We start from the raw sequence: 13985 nt of genomic DNA, 5'->3' as shown, positions 1-13985 counted from the left end.
GATAGATGACATTGATATTTAGGTGTTGGTGTTACCTCCTTGGCGACATCCGATCGGGTGAATGCCTCCTAGGAGACTTCGGCCGGCCGTAATCCTTATCGTACGGCTTGTCGGTACGATCGAACGGCTTGTCTGTACGATCGAACTGCTTGTCGTACGGTCCGGAGGGCTTGTCGAACGGACCGGACGGCTTGTCGAAGGGTTTCTGCTGTGAAAAGGGGAAACAATGTTGACATGGTAAAATGGGTGCACCAATTTAGATGTCAAAAAAGGTCCGTTTTAGATTTTAATACATTCAAATAGATGTCAAAAAAGGTCCGTTTTAGATTTTAATACATTCACTGCCAACGTTTTGATAGCTTATCCCAGCATTTTTCCGCTTTGTAGAGGTGACTACGAACTAATCGGCGGGTTCCCGGCGCTCTATTTGTTAAGCAGCGATAATCATTTTTGAGGCTTCACATGGTGCTGCAGAGTTTGATTGATTCCAAGACGATGGACATGCCATTTTTGTGTTAGGTTACATGGTAGTCATTTTCGAGGTTTTTAGATGTGGGTGAATCAAATTTTTCTTGTCACTCGCTGCCATGGTTACGGTCTCCTGGATCACTCTTTAAACCTGATTTTTAGGCATTTAAATTCACCAAACACGCCTTTTGTGGTAGTTATAAACCCTTTCCATAAAGAGTCATCTACAATGATGTACGGTGATGTACAATGTCTTCTAACAAACTATGCTACCATTGTCTCTTGGCTGACCGGACAGAATAACAACAAGAAATAGTTAATTACGAGCCTATACGCTTGTATAAAAAAGATATATGTAGTATGTACCTGCTGTTGTATCCACTGTTGAGGTTGCGGAGGCCCAGAGCTCGGTCCAGGGCTATATTGGCCAGGCCCTTGGAAGTTATCTTTCATTATTGTAATCTAGAACAATCATTCGTGTCACCATTAGTGTGGTCACTGGTTACTTTGGTGTCTTTTTTAGGGTTCCGTACCCAAAGGGTAAAAACGGGACCCTATTACCTACTTAACTACCACCACTGTCCGTCCGTCAGCCTGTATCTCATGAACAGTGATAGCTAGACAGTTGAAATTTTCACAGATGATCTATTTCTACTTATTGCCGCTTTAACAACAAATAAAAGTACGGAACCCTCGGGAGGCGAATCAGACTCGCATTTGTTCGGTTTTTTTAATACAAACAAACAAGCATACGGTCCGCCTGATGGTAAGCAGTCTTCGTAGCCTACGGACGCCTACAACTCCAGAGGTGTTACATGCGCGTTTCCGACCCTAACACTCCGCACCCCTGTTGAGCTCTGGTAACCTTACTCACCAACAAGAACCCACCACTATGAGTATTTCCGTTTCAAACAAATTCACGCTATTCAATAATGTATTTTAATTTATGAATAATGTACAGTCAACTGTAAAAATATGGGTGCACAAATCATCCCAAAAATATGTCCCATATAGCTCTTATGTCAGCGAATTAAGAACTATGGGACATATTTTTGAATAAGTTGGCTACACCCATATTTTTAGTTGACTGTAGGTACAATTTTTTTTTTATCTTTTTTTTTTTAAGGGGTTTTGTCACGCAGTGACAATGTCACCCCCGTAATGAGATCTAATAGTAATAATGATGTAGTAGTGAAGTATTACCTACACCACTACATCACATATAAGTATAGTTTGCACATCAACCTGGCCTCGTCTGATAGTGGCGATGCCAGGACGATGTTGCAACTACCTATGTTGGTAGATTTAATAAATGTCATGTCATTCCTCAGCGCCTCATTACGGACACATTCCATCAACACATGGTGAACATCTTCTATTTTATCGCACTCTTAATACTTAACAAAGCTTAGCAAAGCTTAGTTTGGAATACTGTGGTGATTTAAAATGAGTACAAATAAAAAACTGTAGTTTTAGTATGGTCTCAGGATTACATACCGGTTTGCTCTGCGCAGGGTAGTTTTGCCCCGGGAACCTATTGGGCTGTCCTCCGGGCCTGTTCATTGGCGTGTCCACAATCTCCACCGTACGGAGCACGTGGGGCCGTTGACCCGGCGGCTGAAACAAAAATTTGTATGTTATGGTAAGTTTTGGTAAATAATTTGGTACAAAATAAGAGCATGACTGCACATTTCAGGTATTAAAAAGGTCAACTTTTAAAAATAATAAATAGAGAGGAGAAAATAAACTCTTGCAATATAAAAATAATCTATGTTCTTCACAAAAGCTTCATAATATAATGCAGAGCCTGAACTATTGAGCACCAATGAGGTTTAGCCCTTTGACCGCCAAAGAAGTCAACTGACGCGCGTGGCTACATACCAATATCAAAGAAGTCAACTGACGCGCGTGGCTACATCCCAATATCAAAGAAGACAAGACAACTGACGCGCGTGGCTACATACCAATATCAAAGAAGTCAACTGACGCGCGTGGCTACATCCCAATATCAAAGAAGTCAAATGACGCGCGTGGCTACATACCAATATCAAAGAAGTCAACTGACGCGCGTGGCTACATCCCAATATCAAAGAAGTCAACTGACGCGCGTGGCTACATCCCAATATCAAAGAAGACAAGACAACTGACGCGCGTGGCTACATACCAATATCAAAGAAGTCAACTGACGCGCGTGGCTACTTCCCAATATCAAAGAAGTCAAATGACGCGCGTGGCTACATCCCAATATCAAAGAAGTCAACTGACGCGCGTGGCTACATCCCAATATCAAAGAAGTCAACTGACGCGCGTGGCTACATCCCAATATCAAAGAAGTCAACTGACGCGCGTGGCTACATACCAATATCAAAGAAGTCAACTGACGCGCGTGGCTACATCCCAGTATCAAAGAAGTCAACTGACGCGCGTGGCTACATACCACCCTAGAGAGCATAAAAGCGACAGAGGCAGGCAATTATATAGTAGAAAAATGTATTTCTGATATAAATAAATAAAAATGCTAACTTACTCCAGAATCTGGCACATTCCTAGGAGGTCCTCCATAACCCTGATCTTGAGGTCTTTGGAACTGGTCCCGCTGCGGAAACGGCTTCCCGTCCGATCTCATCTGTCCCATATTCGAACCATTCGGACCCATGTTTGGAGCATGGGAGCCCATGGAACCCATGTTCTGCGGTGTACCTTGGTGACCATACTGCTGGTTTGAATATTGGTTTTGGTGCATGTTTTGATGCTGTAAAAGAAGTGTTTAGATAAAATGTGGCATTTAAAATGTTATATTATAACAATAATGAATTTACATGATTCAGACCACTCTAAGTTTGCACCAACTTGACATTTTTGGCAGTTGCAATATAGGGCCATGATCACTTAAAACTTGGCAAATTACTTAATATGTTTGGAATCTAGCTGCTACTTATTCAAAATAAGGTTTTTAATGTACAGTACAAACTCCCTAATCCGGCACTAATGCTGACACAAGAGAGCCAAATTACTGGAAGTTAGAGCAAATCTACATATTATTGATGTGTTTTTTAGTATGTCGTAGAAATACATTTTACTAAAATGCTATATTCAATAAAAATCTACTCTTATCTGGAACTTAGCCATTTATAAAGAGATTAAAGAGCGAAAATGTTAGCGCACATAGTAAAGTAGGGCATAGAATAGTACATTGTAGGAGAGGATGGAAAACCGCTAAAAGATGGACGAGTCGTTTGAGGGCCGACACGTTAGTGGAGGCCCTCAAATAATACGAGTCCATGTTTAGCGTTTCCGGCCGAGGCATTACATAGTGCTTTTCACGACTACTGCGAGGAAATAAGAAAACATTTGCATAACTATAAGTACTTGCCCGCGATTTCTCAGGTAGCAAATTACTAGCCACTGCCTAGTGTGCTGTCTCTTGAATGTCGGTAGGCGTCAGTGTAAGAATATCATTTTCTTCACTAGAAGAACTCATTTTTATAGCGAGCGTAGATATACGCGTTTCTTGTATTTTTCAGTCAAACACAATTTACACTATCCAATTCAGTAAGTATTTTCAAATCCCGCCTTTTTTACTTTTTTTATCACTTTTAAGAGGCGTTTTTCTCTTATTTGTTTCAAACCGAATCTAAACTTAGAAGCGTTTTTGCTAAAAAAAACCACAAACAGCTACAAAAGTAAAAAACGCCTTAAGCGTGAACTGAATGGATAATTGTTAAAAAAAATGAACTGAATGGTTTTGACATTTCTTTTTTTTTCATACAAGAAATTGGTCCTATAAATAACCTTATTTTATTTTTAAGGAAAAAGTTGCGCCAAAAAAGACCTTTTATTGATTTTTATGTTTTAAATGATACTCATTGCTGTAGCGAACCGTCACCAATGACAGATGATGATAACAATGAAACATTGTATTGTGGTTCAGGTGCTACAGCTATTGCCTACTTTGCAGCTTGGTTTTAGACCATCTATTGCCACATTTCCGAACAGTGGCGTGAAATGATCATTTGTATCCCAATTTTAGTGCCGGATTACTGGGTATACCTGACCATCGAAGTGCCAGATTACTGAGATTTCACTGTAATAACCATATATTATTTATTTATCTAAAAAAGTTTAAAAATACATCTTACTTTAAAGTTATGTAACTACTCAATTTTGAGCCTTAGAGCCTTCAAAAATAATTACCTGAGGAGGCATATTATTATTCGGCCCAGGGCCCTGTTGGAACCCATACGAGTTGTTATTGGGCCCTGGTCCTGGTCCCGGTCCTATCGGGTTGGCAGTCCACTGTGGGCTCGTCAACTGGCTAGCCGGCATGTTGGGCTCCCATTGTGGACGGTAGTCCTGCTGGTAATCATTACGAGGCTGGTTGTAGTTCCCTTGCGGACCAAAGTTCTGTTGCGAGTTTTGCTGCAATTATGGAATAAAAAATTTGTTAGCCTTATTATGAGGTCTCAAAGGATGTGAAGCTGATTTTTGTTAAGTTATCAAGTGAACTAATAGGATGTAAGCTCATTTACTGCATGTAATAGTAGTACAGATGTAGTGCATAATTTTATTCCATCGAATTTTCTCGGAAACATTCGTATTCTTTCGTATTTGTCATGTTACTTCAGTCAACTTCAGTACTTTTTGTATCGAGACTGACTGAAATAGCAAGACTTGTTCATATGTTTCCGTGAAAATACGATTGAAAATAATTATGCACTATATCTATATGAACAATAAAATCTGGAGTCATATGAAGCCCCTCAAGTTCTAGGAGTGGTTAGGATTTTTAAAATTTCATACATTTTGTACGGAAATGTGTCCGCGGAACTGAAGGAGTTAAAGCTAGGCCATTTTTTTTATAGTAAAACAACATTGGTATGTTGCAATTGCAACAGTTGCATCATTAGATCTCTGTGAGCTCGGCGTCGGCCAAAGCTGGCGCGATACCGCTCAGGACCGTGTAAAGTGGCGTGCTCTTGTGTTGGAGGCCAAGACTCATTTTGGGTCATCGCGCCAGCCAAGTAGTGTAACTTAAAATAATTACCGATTTGGCGACTGGAACAACCCGCAGCGCGCATCCCATGACCCAGAATCCATCCAGACATTTTATAAGGTGGCTCCCTTCGCTGTCGTCCGCCAGTCCAATTCTAACTTTCTTCAACCCATTATCTTTCACCAGCTCATCCAAAATGAAGTCATTCAGGTTACACTGCTTTTTAATTAACAACTTAATATCTTTATACGTGGTCTGAAAATAATTGATTTCATGATTAAAACTGATTCTACAGTACAGGCAAAAGCAAAGCAACCTACAAAATATAACTTAGTTGTTCTTACCGTCGGTGGCAATCCACTTATTGTTAGCATCATCTTGATGAGATTAATATAAATTGTTTATTTAACGTAACGATACTATAATCTTAACACTATACTATATATTCATTATTAAAAACCCATATTAGTAACTCCGCAAAATTGTAATCACAAGCAATCACAAGCAATTCGTGACGCTTGAAAACGCAGACAGAAAAAGTAGAAATTGTAGAAAAGAATTATAATCTGTGGAACTTGGAAGCCAGAGATGATTGACAGTGCTCATGTTGTTTTCGTTTCACGAAGTTTAATAATGTACGGTTCTATTGTACCAATTTTTACGAAACAATATCATATAAAAATATTAAAATGTTCAATAATAACTTCTAAAAATAAATATTTAGATTTTATAGGCACTTAAAGTCACACTGTGTATTTAATTTCAATGTCTTAGCAAGTTAGCACTGACTACTTGTTCTGATATATCGTACAACTGAAAATTCACCCGGATTTCCGACTTCAAGGCTCTGTCAGTGTCAATATCAACTATCAAGCGTTCTGTCACTCTGTCGGCAAATTGCAAATGGAGGATGGAGTAAAAAATTCGCTTGATTTTCATTTTCAGCAATTTCTGTTATTTTAGTTAGTGAAATTAAGATTGCGCCACGAGTAGGAGTTAAGCCAGTAACGTTTCTATAAATGGAAATATTCAACTAACAAGATGTTATTGACTATACACAACCTGCCGAGTTCTGTAAGTCGTAATACTTACTATTGTATGTATTTACTTTTAGATACAATACATTCAATCGACGTCTGTTAATATTGTTTTTCTTTCGCAGACCCGTTACGCGGATGTAAAAAGCTTACTGAAGGACAAATGCGGTCTGACGGAAGTTATCGTAGACAATTTGGTGAATGAGGGTAAAAGCAAGAAAGTCACCGTGGGACTAGCAACTGAAGATGATGGCGCGTTTGTGGTCAGAAAACTCAACGGGTTGTTCATTAACGGGCAGCAGTTGTATATTGAGGACAAGAGGCGACCTACGGTAATATTTATTTATTTTCCTAATTCAAAATCGAAACGAATTGTTTTTGGAACTTAGGCGGATACTGTGCGTTCTATGGCCCTTGGGTTATCATCTTCCTCGCGTTGTCCCAGCATTTTGCCACGGCTCATGGGAGCCTGGGGTCCACTTGGCAACTAATCCTAATAATTGGCGTAGGCACTAGTTTGTACGAAAGCGATTGTCATCCAACCCAGAGGGGAAACTAGGCCTTATTGGGATTAGTCCGGTTTCCTCACGATGTTTTTGTTCACCGATAAGCACTCTTATCTCTATAAATAATGTGTATTGAGTTTTAAAAGGCATTTATTTTATGTTGATAGGCTGATCAGCCATACCGCCCAGGCGGCCTCGACCCTGTGCAGCCCGACATCATGATGCCACCTGTAATGGCACCTGTTGTTCCCGCATGGAACCAGACGGTATCCATGCCTTATATGCAGCCGATGCCAGTTGATCAAGTAAGTGGCATATGTTAAAATTTTCGTAATTGGTGACTACTTTCAGCAAATGTGCTGGCAACATTTAAAAGGATTTTGATGTAGGCAGTTGGACTGCCTTCTTCTGGTTGCTATTGTACAAACAGCAACATTCTTAATTGTCCATCGGTGGACCTTATGCCTTTTGTAATAAACTTTACTGATGGACAGTTAACAGTGTGGATGATGGTACTGCAGCATGACTACAATCTTCCCGTTACAAGGTTCCGGCTCAATGTATACAGAAGCAGAATAGATTTGATATCATTACTAGTTTTATTATATTGCATATGTCTGAAATCAAAGGTGGCATGTGGTTCCCAGGAAATTTAATTGCCACAACATCAGGAGATCCAGATCTGAATGATGAATAATCCTGTTGCGAAAGAAAGATCTTGAAATATGCATTTCAGATTACATTTTTAATCGATGGATTCCTTGGAAATAGTGCTGTAGTTTTTAAAAGGATACTTTATATCCTTTTCTGTACTATATTTTAGCAAATTTTCAACTTTATGTGGATATTATGGATGGTTAGAAATTGACACAGTCAGTTTCCATAGTAAGACGCTGCATAATATACTGTACTGTGTAAACTGTGCAGTTTGGTTATAATTAAATGGAATCCTATTTAACGCATTACATTACATTACATTTACGCAAATTTTAAAGTAATGTATCATTGGATAACACCTTTGCTGCAGCAAGTTTTAGTGTACTTTGCTTGGGGTCTTATGATCCCATCCCGCAGTGATTGTGTTAAACAACCTCCAAGTAGGGGTGAATGGTTTTTGGAAGAATTCTGAAAGCCATGAACCTGAAATATGAAGAATTTTTGAAATTTGACATACAAAAGTTGTATATAGATTCATAGTCTAATAAAACATGGTCTTCCATTCCCAGAGTGACACGGGCCTACGTCACAACAACATGGCCGCTATATATAGCGCTATCGCATATTATCATATAGCGCTGTCGCATGATGACGTAGGCCCGTGTCAGTTAGGTGACCTAGAAAAGACGGGAATGGAGTACCAGGCGGAGTATATTATTATACCATGTATAGATTCATCCAGGAGCCAAAAATTGCATAAAAACTATCAAAGGGTGTGTAATGGACATAGATTTACACATGTTTCTGGAAGCTATTGCTTGGCCAGTAGAAAGCTGGTTGTCTATGGGAAAGTTGCTTACTTGCTTATTCATTTTTACGGTAAAGTAAGCCAAAGTTGCCCTAGAACCTCAGAAATATTCTCATGGATACACACCAATGCAATGACTAGACAAGTCTTTTGTCTTAAAGGCAGAAAGCAATAGGCAACCCATCCATGTTATGCCAGGCATCTCTTGATTGAAATATACTGCGACCTAGCAATAAAGGTGTAGTGAGAGTGACTCTGCCTTTTGCTATGCTATGCCTGTGGGTACGCTTCATATTGCATTAGCCACATTGAGCTTTTCCGCCTTTACTTTTTTTTTATCTGATTTTTATTGAGGCTTTGGACACTCTAGGTGAATATGTCAGCCTCATGGGTGCATTCATAGTTCCCTACTCAAGGGAGGGATCAATAAAGTGATCACTGATTGCTTTGTCAGATAAAGGCTCTGCCTACCAACAATTGATCTGTCCATTGTGCATGGAGCCCAAACTACCAAAAAGTCTTTTTCTCAAATCCGAATTCCGGACGCAGTCCAACAGCACGTGAGACAAGTCATCAATGGGTTGAAGACTTCTAACTAAACTTTATGACATCTGCAAAACGTAAACAACAGATACAAAAAACCGTAACGATATCGCTGGAGGATATGCCGTCACCCACCTTTCCCGCACTTAACTGAGTAGAAAAATGGATGCGTATGCTTAACCCTTGGCTGTGGCTGTAACAATAACAGGGATACTCGCCACTTTAAATGGTGTGCAAGTTTATTGTATAAATTTGTCCCTACGGTAAATCAAGACCCTCTGCCCTGACTTTGAAAGTAGGTAGGTACCCTTGCTTCTGTTTAGTGCGACCGTGCGAAGCAGGCTGTGAATTGTGTACCTGTCTTCTCTGGCTCCCTTGGTATGTCTAAATTTATATTTTAGGTATAAACAAAGTTGGTTGGAAAATGACCGATGCAGGGTACAGCACTAAGGAATGCAAAACAGTATAGAAATTACTAACTGGCATTTCTCATAAAAAATATTTACCAGTGCAATCTCTATGTACCTAGCACACACTGAGCAGTGCAAATAGCCCTTCGCGGCTATTGTTCAACGTATGTAAACCAAAAGACCATTCGATTGCGAAGAGACGCGGAGCATAATAGCATGGTGTTGTATAAATACATGTCGCCGTGTGTTCGCTCTTATCGATTTGAAATCGGTTTTGAGTGAACAATCATCGCGTTCCCCGGCGGCGGTAACGTCTATAGCCGTATTTGCCAATTGAATTAAAAGTTTAAGAATTAGCAACGTGTTAAGCTGATGCTACGAAAAGATAAAAAGATTCTGTCACCATTTTGACATGAGACCTGTAACATTTTGTCAGATGATTTAAGCGCCGTATGTACGCGAGAGACAACGTCTCTCGTGGCTGTATAAGCCAATGCGGGACCGGCATTTGCGACCGCATTTGTGGCAGCTGAAGTAGGAGGCCATGTTGGCAGCAACTTCTGGAGGATTGTTCCACTTTGCTCGTTTTCGAGCTAGGTCTTAGAACCAGGCATTGTTGTGGATATCGCGACATTTCGTAATAGTCCATCGCGATCTGACGCGTGTTCCTCCCAAGTGTCCCTATCGATGTCAAAAGCCACCGTGTCGCGTTTCACGCAGTCTTAAACGCAGCAATGGACGATTTTATTGTAGCAGAGATCTTGACTATTCATTTCCTGTAGGATGATAAGTTTTGAATTAAACTGAAGGATGTAGGTGGTCTGCTACGCCTTTAATTTCCAAATATCCTTCATACAGTCTTGAGTCGTTTCCTAGCCAGGATAATATCCCAGAAACGACATAATTAGCTTGTACTTATTCGCTGGAGCGCGTTTCCGGGCTTGGATTCCGTAAAATGGGCATATACTTCAGGCTTCCGTTTTCTTTTTAGCCAGCAATAGCGATATGTGCAAGTCCATTACACACTCTAATCAAACGAGGATATCCTTCATGCTGCGCCCATAATTATATAATACTTGGGCTCGTATTTACTTGTATTTCTAACAACTTTGTCCACAGACCTTAGCTTATACGGGCTATGTCGGCGTTCCTCAGGCGATGCATTATACGGAACCCATCCCAGTTTCTGCTCAAGTTTCTGGGTACTCAGGGTACGAGGCTGAAGCGTACGCTCCTAATAACGAGCCTAGAAACCAGGAGCCCAGTGATTGGGGTAGGAACTCGAGGGAGCAACCTCCCGAAACGTTCCGAAACAAGGATAGGAAACGTCGTCATTCTCCCGAAAGACCAGCGGCTGGTAGCAAAAGATCGTCTAGACTTGACAACTTTAACAATTCGAAGAATCGTCGAGAACCTTCTCCACCTCGTAAACAATGGGCGGACGAGAATCGCGTTTTTCAAGAGCAGTTCTCTCGTCAGAACCAAAACGTTGAACCCCAATATCAACCTAGAGAGCCCAATCCTGACTACCGGCAATCCGATCCCATGTGGGAACAACAGTCACGCTGGGACGAGCCCAAACCTCGCGCTGAACGCGAGCAACAGTGGGGCAACGATAATCGGGGCTGGGAGCCACAACCTGATAAAACGTGGGATGATCAACCTCAATGGCGTGAGGAACCCAGGCAATGGGACAACCAACCGAAACCGCAATGGGATAGCCCACCGAAACCGCAATGGGATAACCGAGCCAAACCGAAACGGGATAACCAACCCAAACCACAAAGGGATAACCAGCCCAAACCGCATTGGGATAACCAACCCAAACCGCAATGGGATAGCCCTCAGAAACCGCATTGGGATAACCAACCGAAACCGCAATGGGATAGCCCACAGAAACCCCATTGGAATAACCAACCGAAACCCCAACGGGACAACCAATCTAAGCCGCAATGGGATGACCAACCGAAATCGCAATGGGAAGATCGAGTACCCGTGGAAAACATTCGGTCAGAAAGGTACGATCACCTAGCGGCTAGCGATGCACGGCGTGGAAATGATCAAGAGTTCAAACCGCGGGATCATGGTCGCTACAGGGACTCCCGGCCCCGAAATGACGAACCAATCAGCAATCCCGTTTGGACCAGAGAGCCCGAGAATTCCTTTAGTTCTTCAGGCAGGCAATCAAGACCTGCAGAAGAATTGCGAAGGAACCGGCCAACATCCAAAAACGGACGCGGAGGGAGTGATTGGCGTGACGACAGGCCGGTCGCACCCCGAGACCGCTCGAGCGGCCGCCAGAAGCCCGACTACGGGAAACCGAAGGAATATCCTTCTAGGGAGTTCAAAAGGCAGGCGAGACCCGAACATGGCCCGCCTAAGGCCGCACCGAAACACGAGACACCTAGACACGAAAGAAACGAAGCGTACACCGCTAATACGAATAAGAATAATTTTGTTAAAGCGAAGAAAACGTATCCGCCCGTGTCAGGGCGACCGGTTAATAAGCCTGTTGGTCTTGAGGTGCGTTTAGACAAAAACAAGCCTCAAAGTCTTCGCACTATGATAAATAAGGACCAAACAAATCGCCAACAGGCCACTGCTCTGATCGCCAAAAAAACCCTCGGTGTAGACATCGAGAAACAATACTTTCCTAAAGGGCCTCTTGATGCCTTTATTTTCAAACAGTTGAAAGCGTGCATTAAATCGCGTGTAGACGTAATATTCGGCGAGGAACTGAGTGTGCATATGCCTGATGTTATTCAGCGCTATAGGGCGACGTTTCCTTTTAAAGACGATAAGACGTTAATGGTGCAGATTCGCGAGAAAAGTACGAGGGAATATGAGGCGTTACCGCCAAAGGAGAAAAAAGATGCAGGTTAGTAAATCTTCTTTATTTGCTTTTTTAGAAGGTCATGTGTGGTGGGGGAAACATAGTTTATTTTGTTTGAAACTATGGGGATATCTCACGTGTTTCTATTGCCCCAATGTTCTCTCATGCCACCTTACCATACGCACTTTCGTCCTAAATGTGACTGCGCTGTAAATGGTGCCGTAGACGGACTGCAAAATATTTTCTTGCAGTCGCTGCGCGGCTCATTGCAGTTTATGCCGGAGTGGACACAAGTGGTCTGTAATTCTGTTTTGTAATTGCAGTTACAACACAAACCTAATGACGCGGGACCGTATTTTGCATTCCCTCTATGGCAGCGCCAAGCACAAAATTTCAATGCTACTTTTGCGAGGGAGTTGAGAGACTCGCTATGTGGGAGGAGTGTATAGCATAAGTAATGTTTGCCGTGTGGCGATTTATGCCTCGTTGTTGACTGCTTTTACATTTTAGAACATTTAATCCAATGATTTGGAAACTCAATCACAATCTTCTCCGCTGGTCTCGGATGTCTGACGTTTGAGGGGGTATTTTGCGTTCTGTCGGGCCCTGGTTGCTAGAAACAGGGAAAGGGTTCCTTAACCCTTTGATCGCCTAGGATTTCAACTTGCACGCGGCTACTATCCAATGTCAGCCTTCGTGCATTGCGCCCAGGTTCAAAGGCGTGGCATTCAAAGGGTTAACTAGATTAAATAGTAGTCACAATTTCCCGCAGCTTCAGAAAAAGTAAGTCAAACAGGGCAAGATTTATAGCTTAAAACTGTCGTATTATAAGTGTTATAACAAACGACGCCTCGTCTGACAGACAAGTCCGTGTCCGGCAGAACATTTAGTGTAATACCCCTTATAAACTGACCGTGTCCACATTGCATACTCCACTTTTCCCATATTATTTATCCCGCTCGAGACGCAAAACACTTCGCGACGATATGGCGTTAGCCTAATGTGATATTTATTGCGCAGTAATTGAGTCGTTTTGAGATTTTGACTCAATTCCGTTAAACTTTTCATACCTTTAGTATGGATAAACGGAGTTTAGATGGAGACGGAACGACGGAGGCAAAAGAATTTGATTGAAAATTAATGAAGTCATTTAGCGTTAGGTGCCGTACCTACAAGCTAAGTGCGAACTCTTTGTTTGCATTGATTATTGTGAACAATCAGTTGAATTTTATCCCATCCCAGCTGTGATATTTGACTGAAATGAGTAGATATTCAAACGAAAATAAAAAAAGAAGTCACCATCTGGTGTATTATAGAATAGGAGGAGAGGACTATGAATGCTGTCATAAACGTAAGATATTTTATGTTTTGGTTGAAAACGTCCTTTTGCTATCGCTTTTGACACTTCATAAAATGTTGTTCAATACGAAAATATGATACTTTCGGAGCGTGTATGATATTAGAAAAGTCTGTCTTTATTTAAAAATAGTTATTTGTACAACACGAGATCAAAGTTTGATATTTCTTCGAGTGCTTATTAGTCCCGTGCAAGCGAAAGATTCTATAATAGATTCACGAGCGTAACGAGTGAATCTAATTTAGAATCGTGAGCGTAGTAAGGGATTCAAAAGCGCACGAGATGTAAATAACTTTGATCTCGTGTAGTACACAAAAAATTTCACCCTAAGCAGTGAGAACATACCTAGAGGGACAGAGATAATAGAACCCCA

At 41.4% G+C, this 13985-nt stretch overlaps 2 protein-coding genes across 6 annotated transcripts in view; one reads left to right on the top strand and one right to left on the bottom strand.

The window, feature by feature from the left end:
- Positions 1-5954, bottom strand: part of LOC134801789 (uncharacterized) — a 29623-nt gene extending 23669 nt beyond the window's left edge. For 3 of the 5 annotated variants that reach the window (XM_063774386.1, XM_063774381.1, XM_063774385.1), the window contains exons 1-7: positions 5806-5954; positions 5513-5716; positions 4663-4887; positions 2996-3220; positions 1966-2085; positions 835-930; positions 36-208 (exon numbers count right to left, since the gene is read on the bottom strand). In XM_063774386.1, the coding sequence (XP_063630456.1) occupies positions 36-208; positions 835-930; positions 1966-2085; positions 2996-3220; positions 4663-4887; positions 5513-5716; positions 5806-5838 (1076 nt within the window). In that variant the 5' untranslated portion in view covers positions 5839-5954. The remainder of the gene's footprint in view (positions 1-35; positions 209-834; positions 931-1965; positions 2086-2995; positions 3221-4662; positions 4888-5512; positions 5717-5805) is intronic. The other 2 variants (XM_063774384.1, XM_063774387.1) reach the window with 2 other exon arrangements.
- Positions 5955-6369: 415 nt separating this feature from the next.
- Positions 6370-13985, top strand: part of LOC134801799 (uncharacterized) — a 45145-nt gene continuing 37529 nt past the window's right edge. The window contains exons 1-4 of the mRNA XM_063774401.1: positions 6370-6535; positions 6624-6830; positions 7172-7309; positions 10542-12300. Of these exons, the coding sequence (XP_063630471.1) occupies positions 6503-6535; positions 6624-6830; positions 7172-7309; positions 10542-12300 (2137 nt within the window). The 5' untranslated portion in view covers positions 6370-6502. The remainder of the gene's footprint in view (positions 6536-6623; positions 6831-7171; positions 7310-10541; positions 12301-13985) is intronic.

Source organism: Cydia splendana, chromosome 23 (assembly GCF_910591565.1).
Source record: "Cydia splendana chromosome 23, ilCydSple1.2, whole genome shotgun sequence".
NCBI classification, from domain to species: Eukaryota; Metazoa; Arthropoda; class Insecta; order Lepidoptera; family Tortricidae; genus Cydia; species Cydia splendana.
Note: the sequence above shows the minus strand (reverse complement) of the source record. Positions and strands in the feature narration are given on the sequence as shown.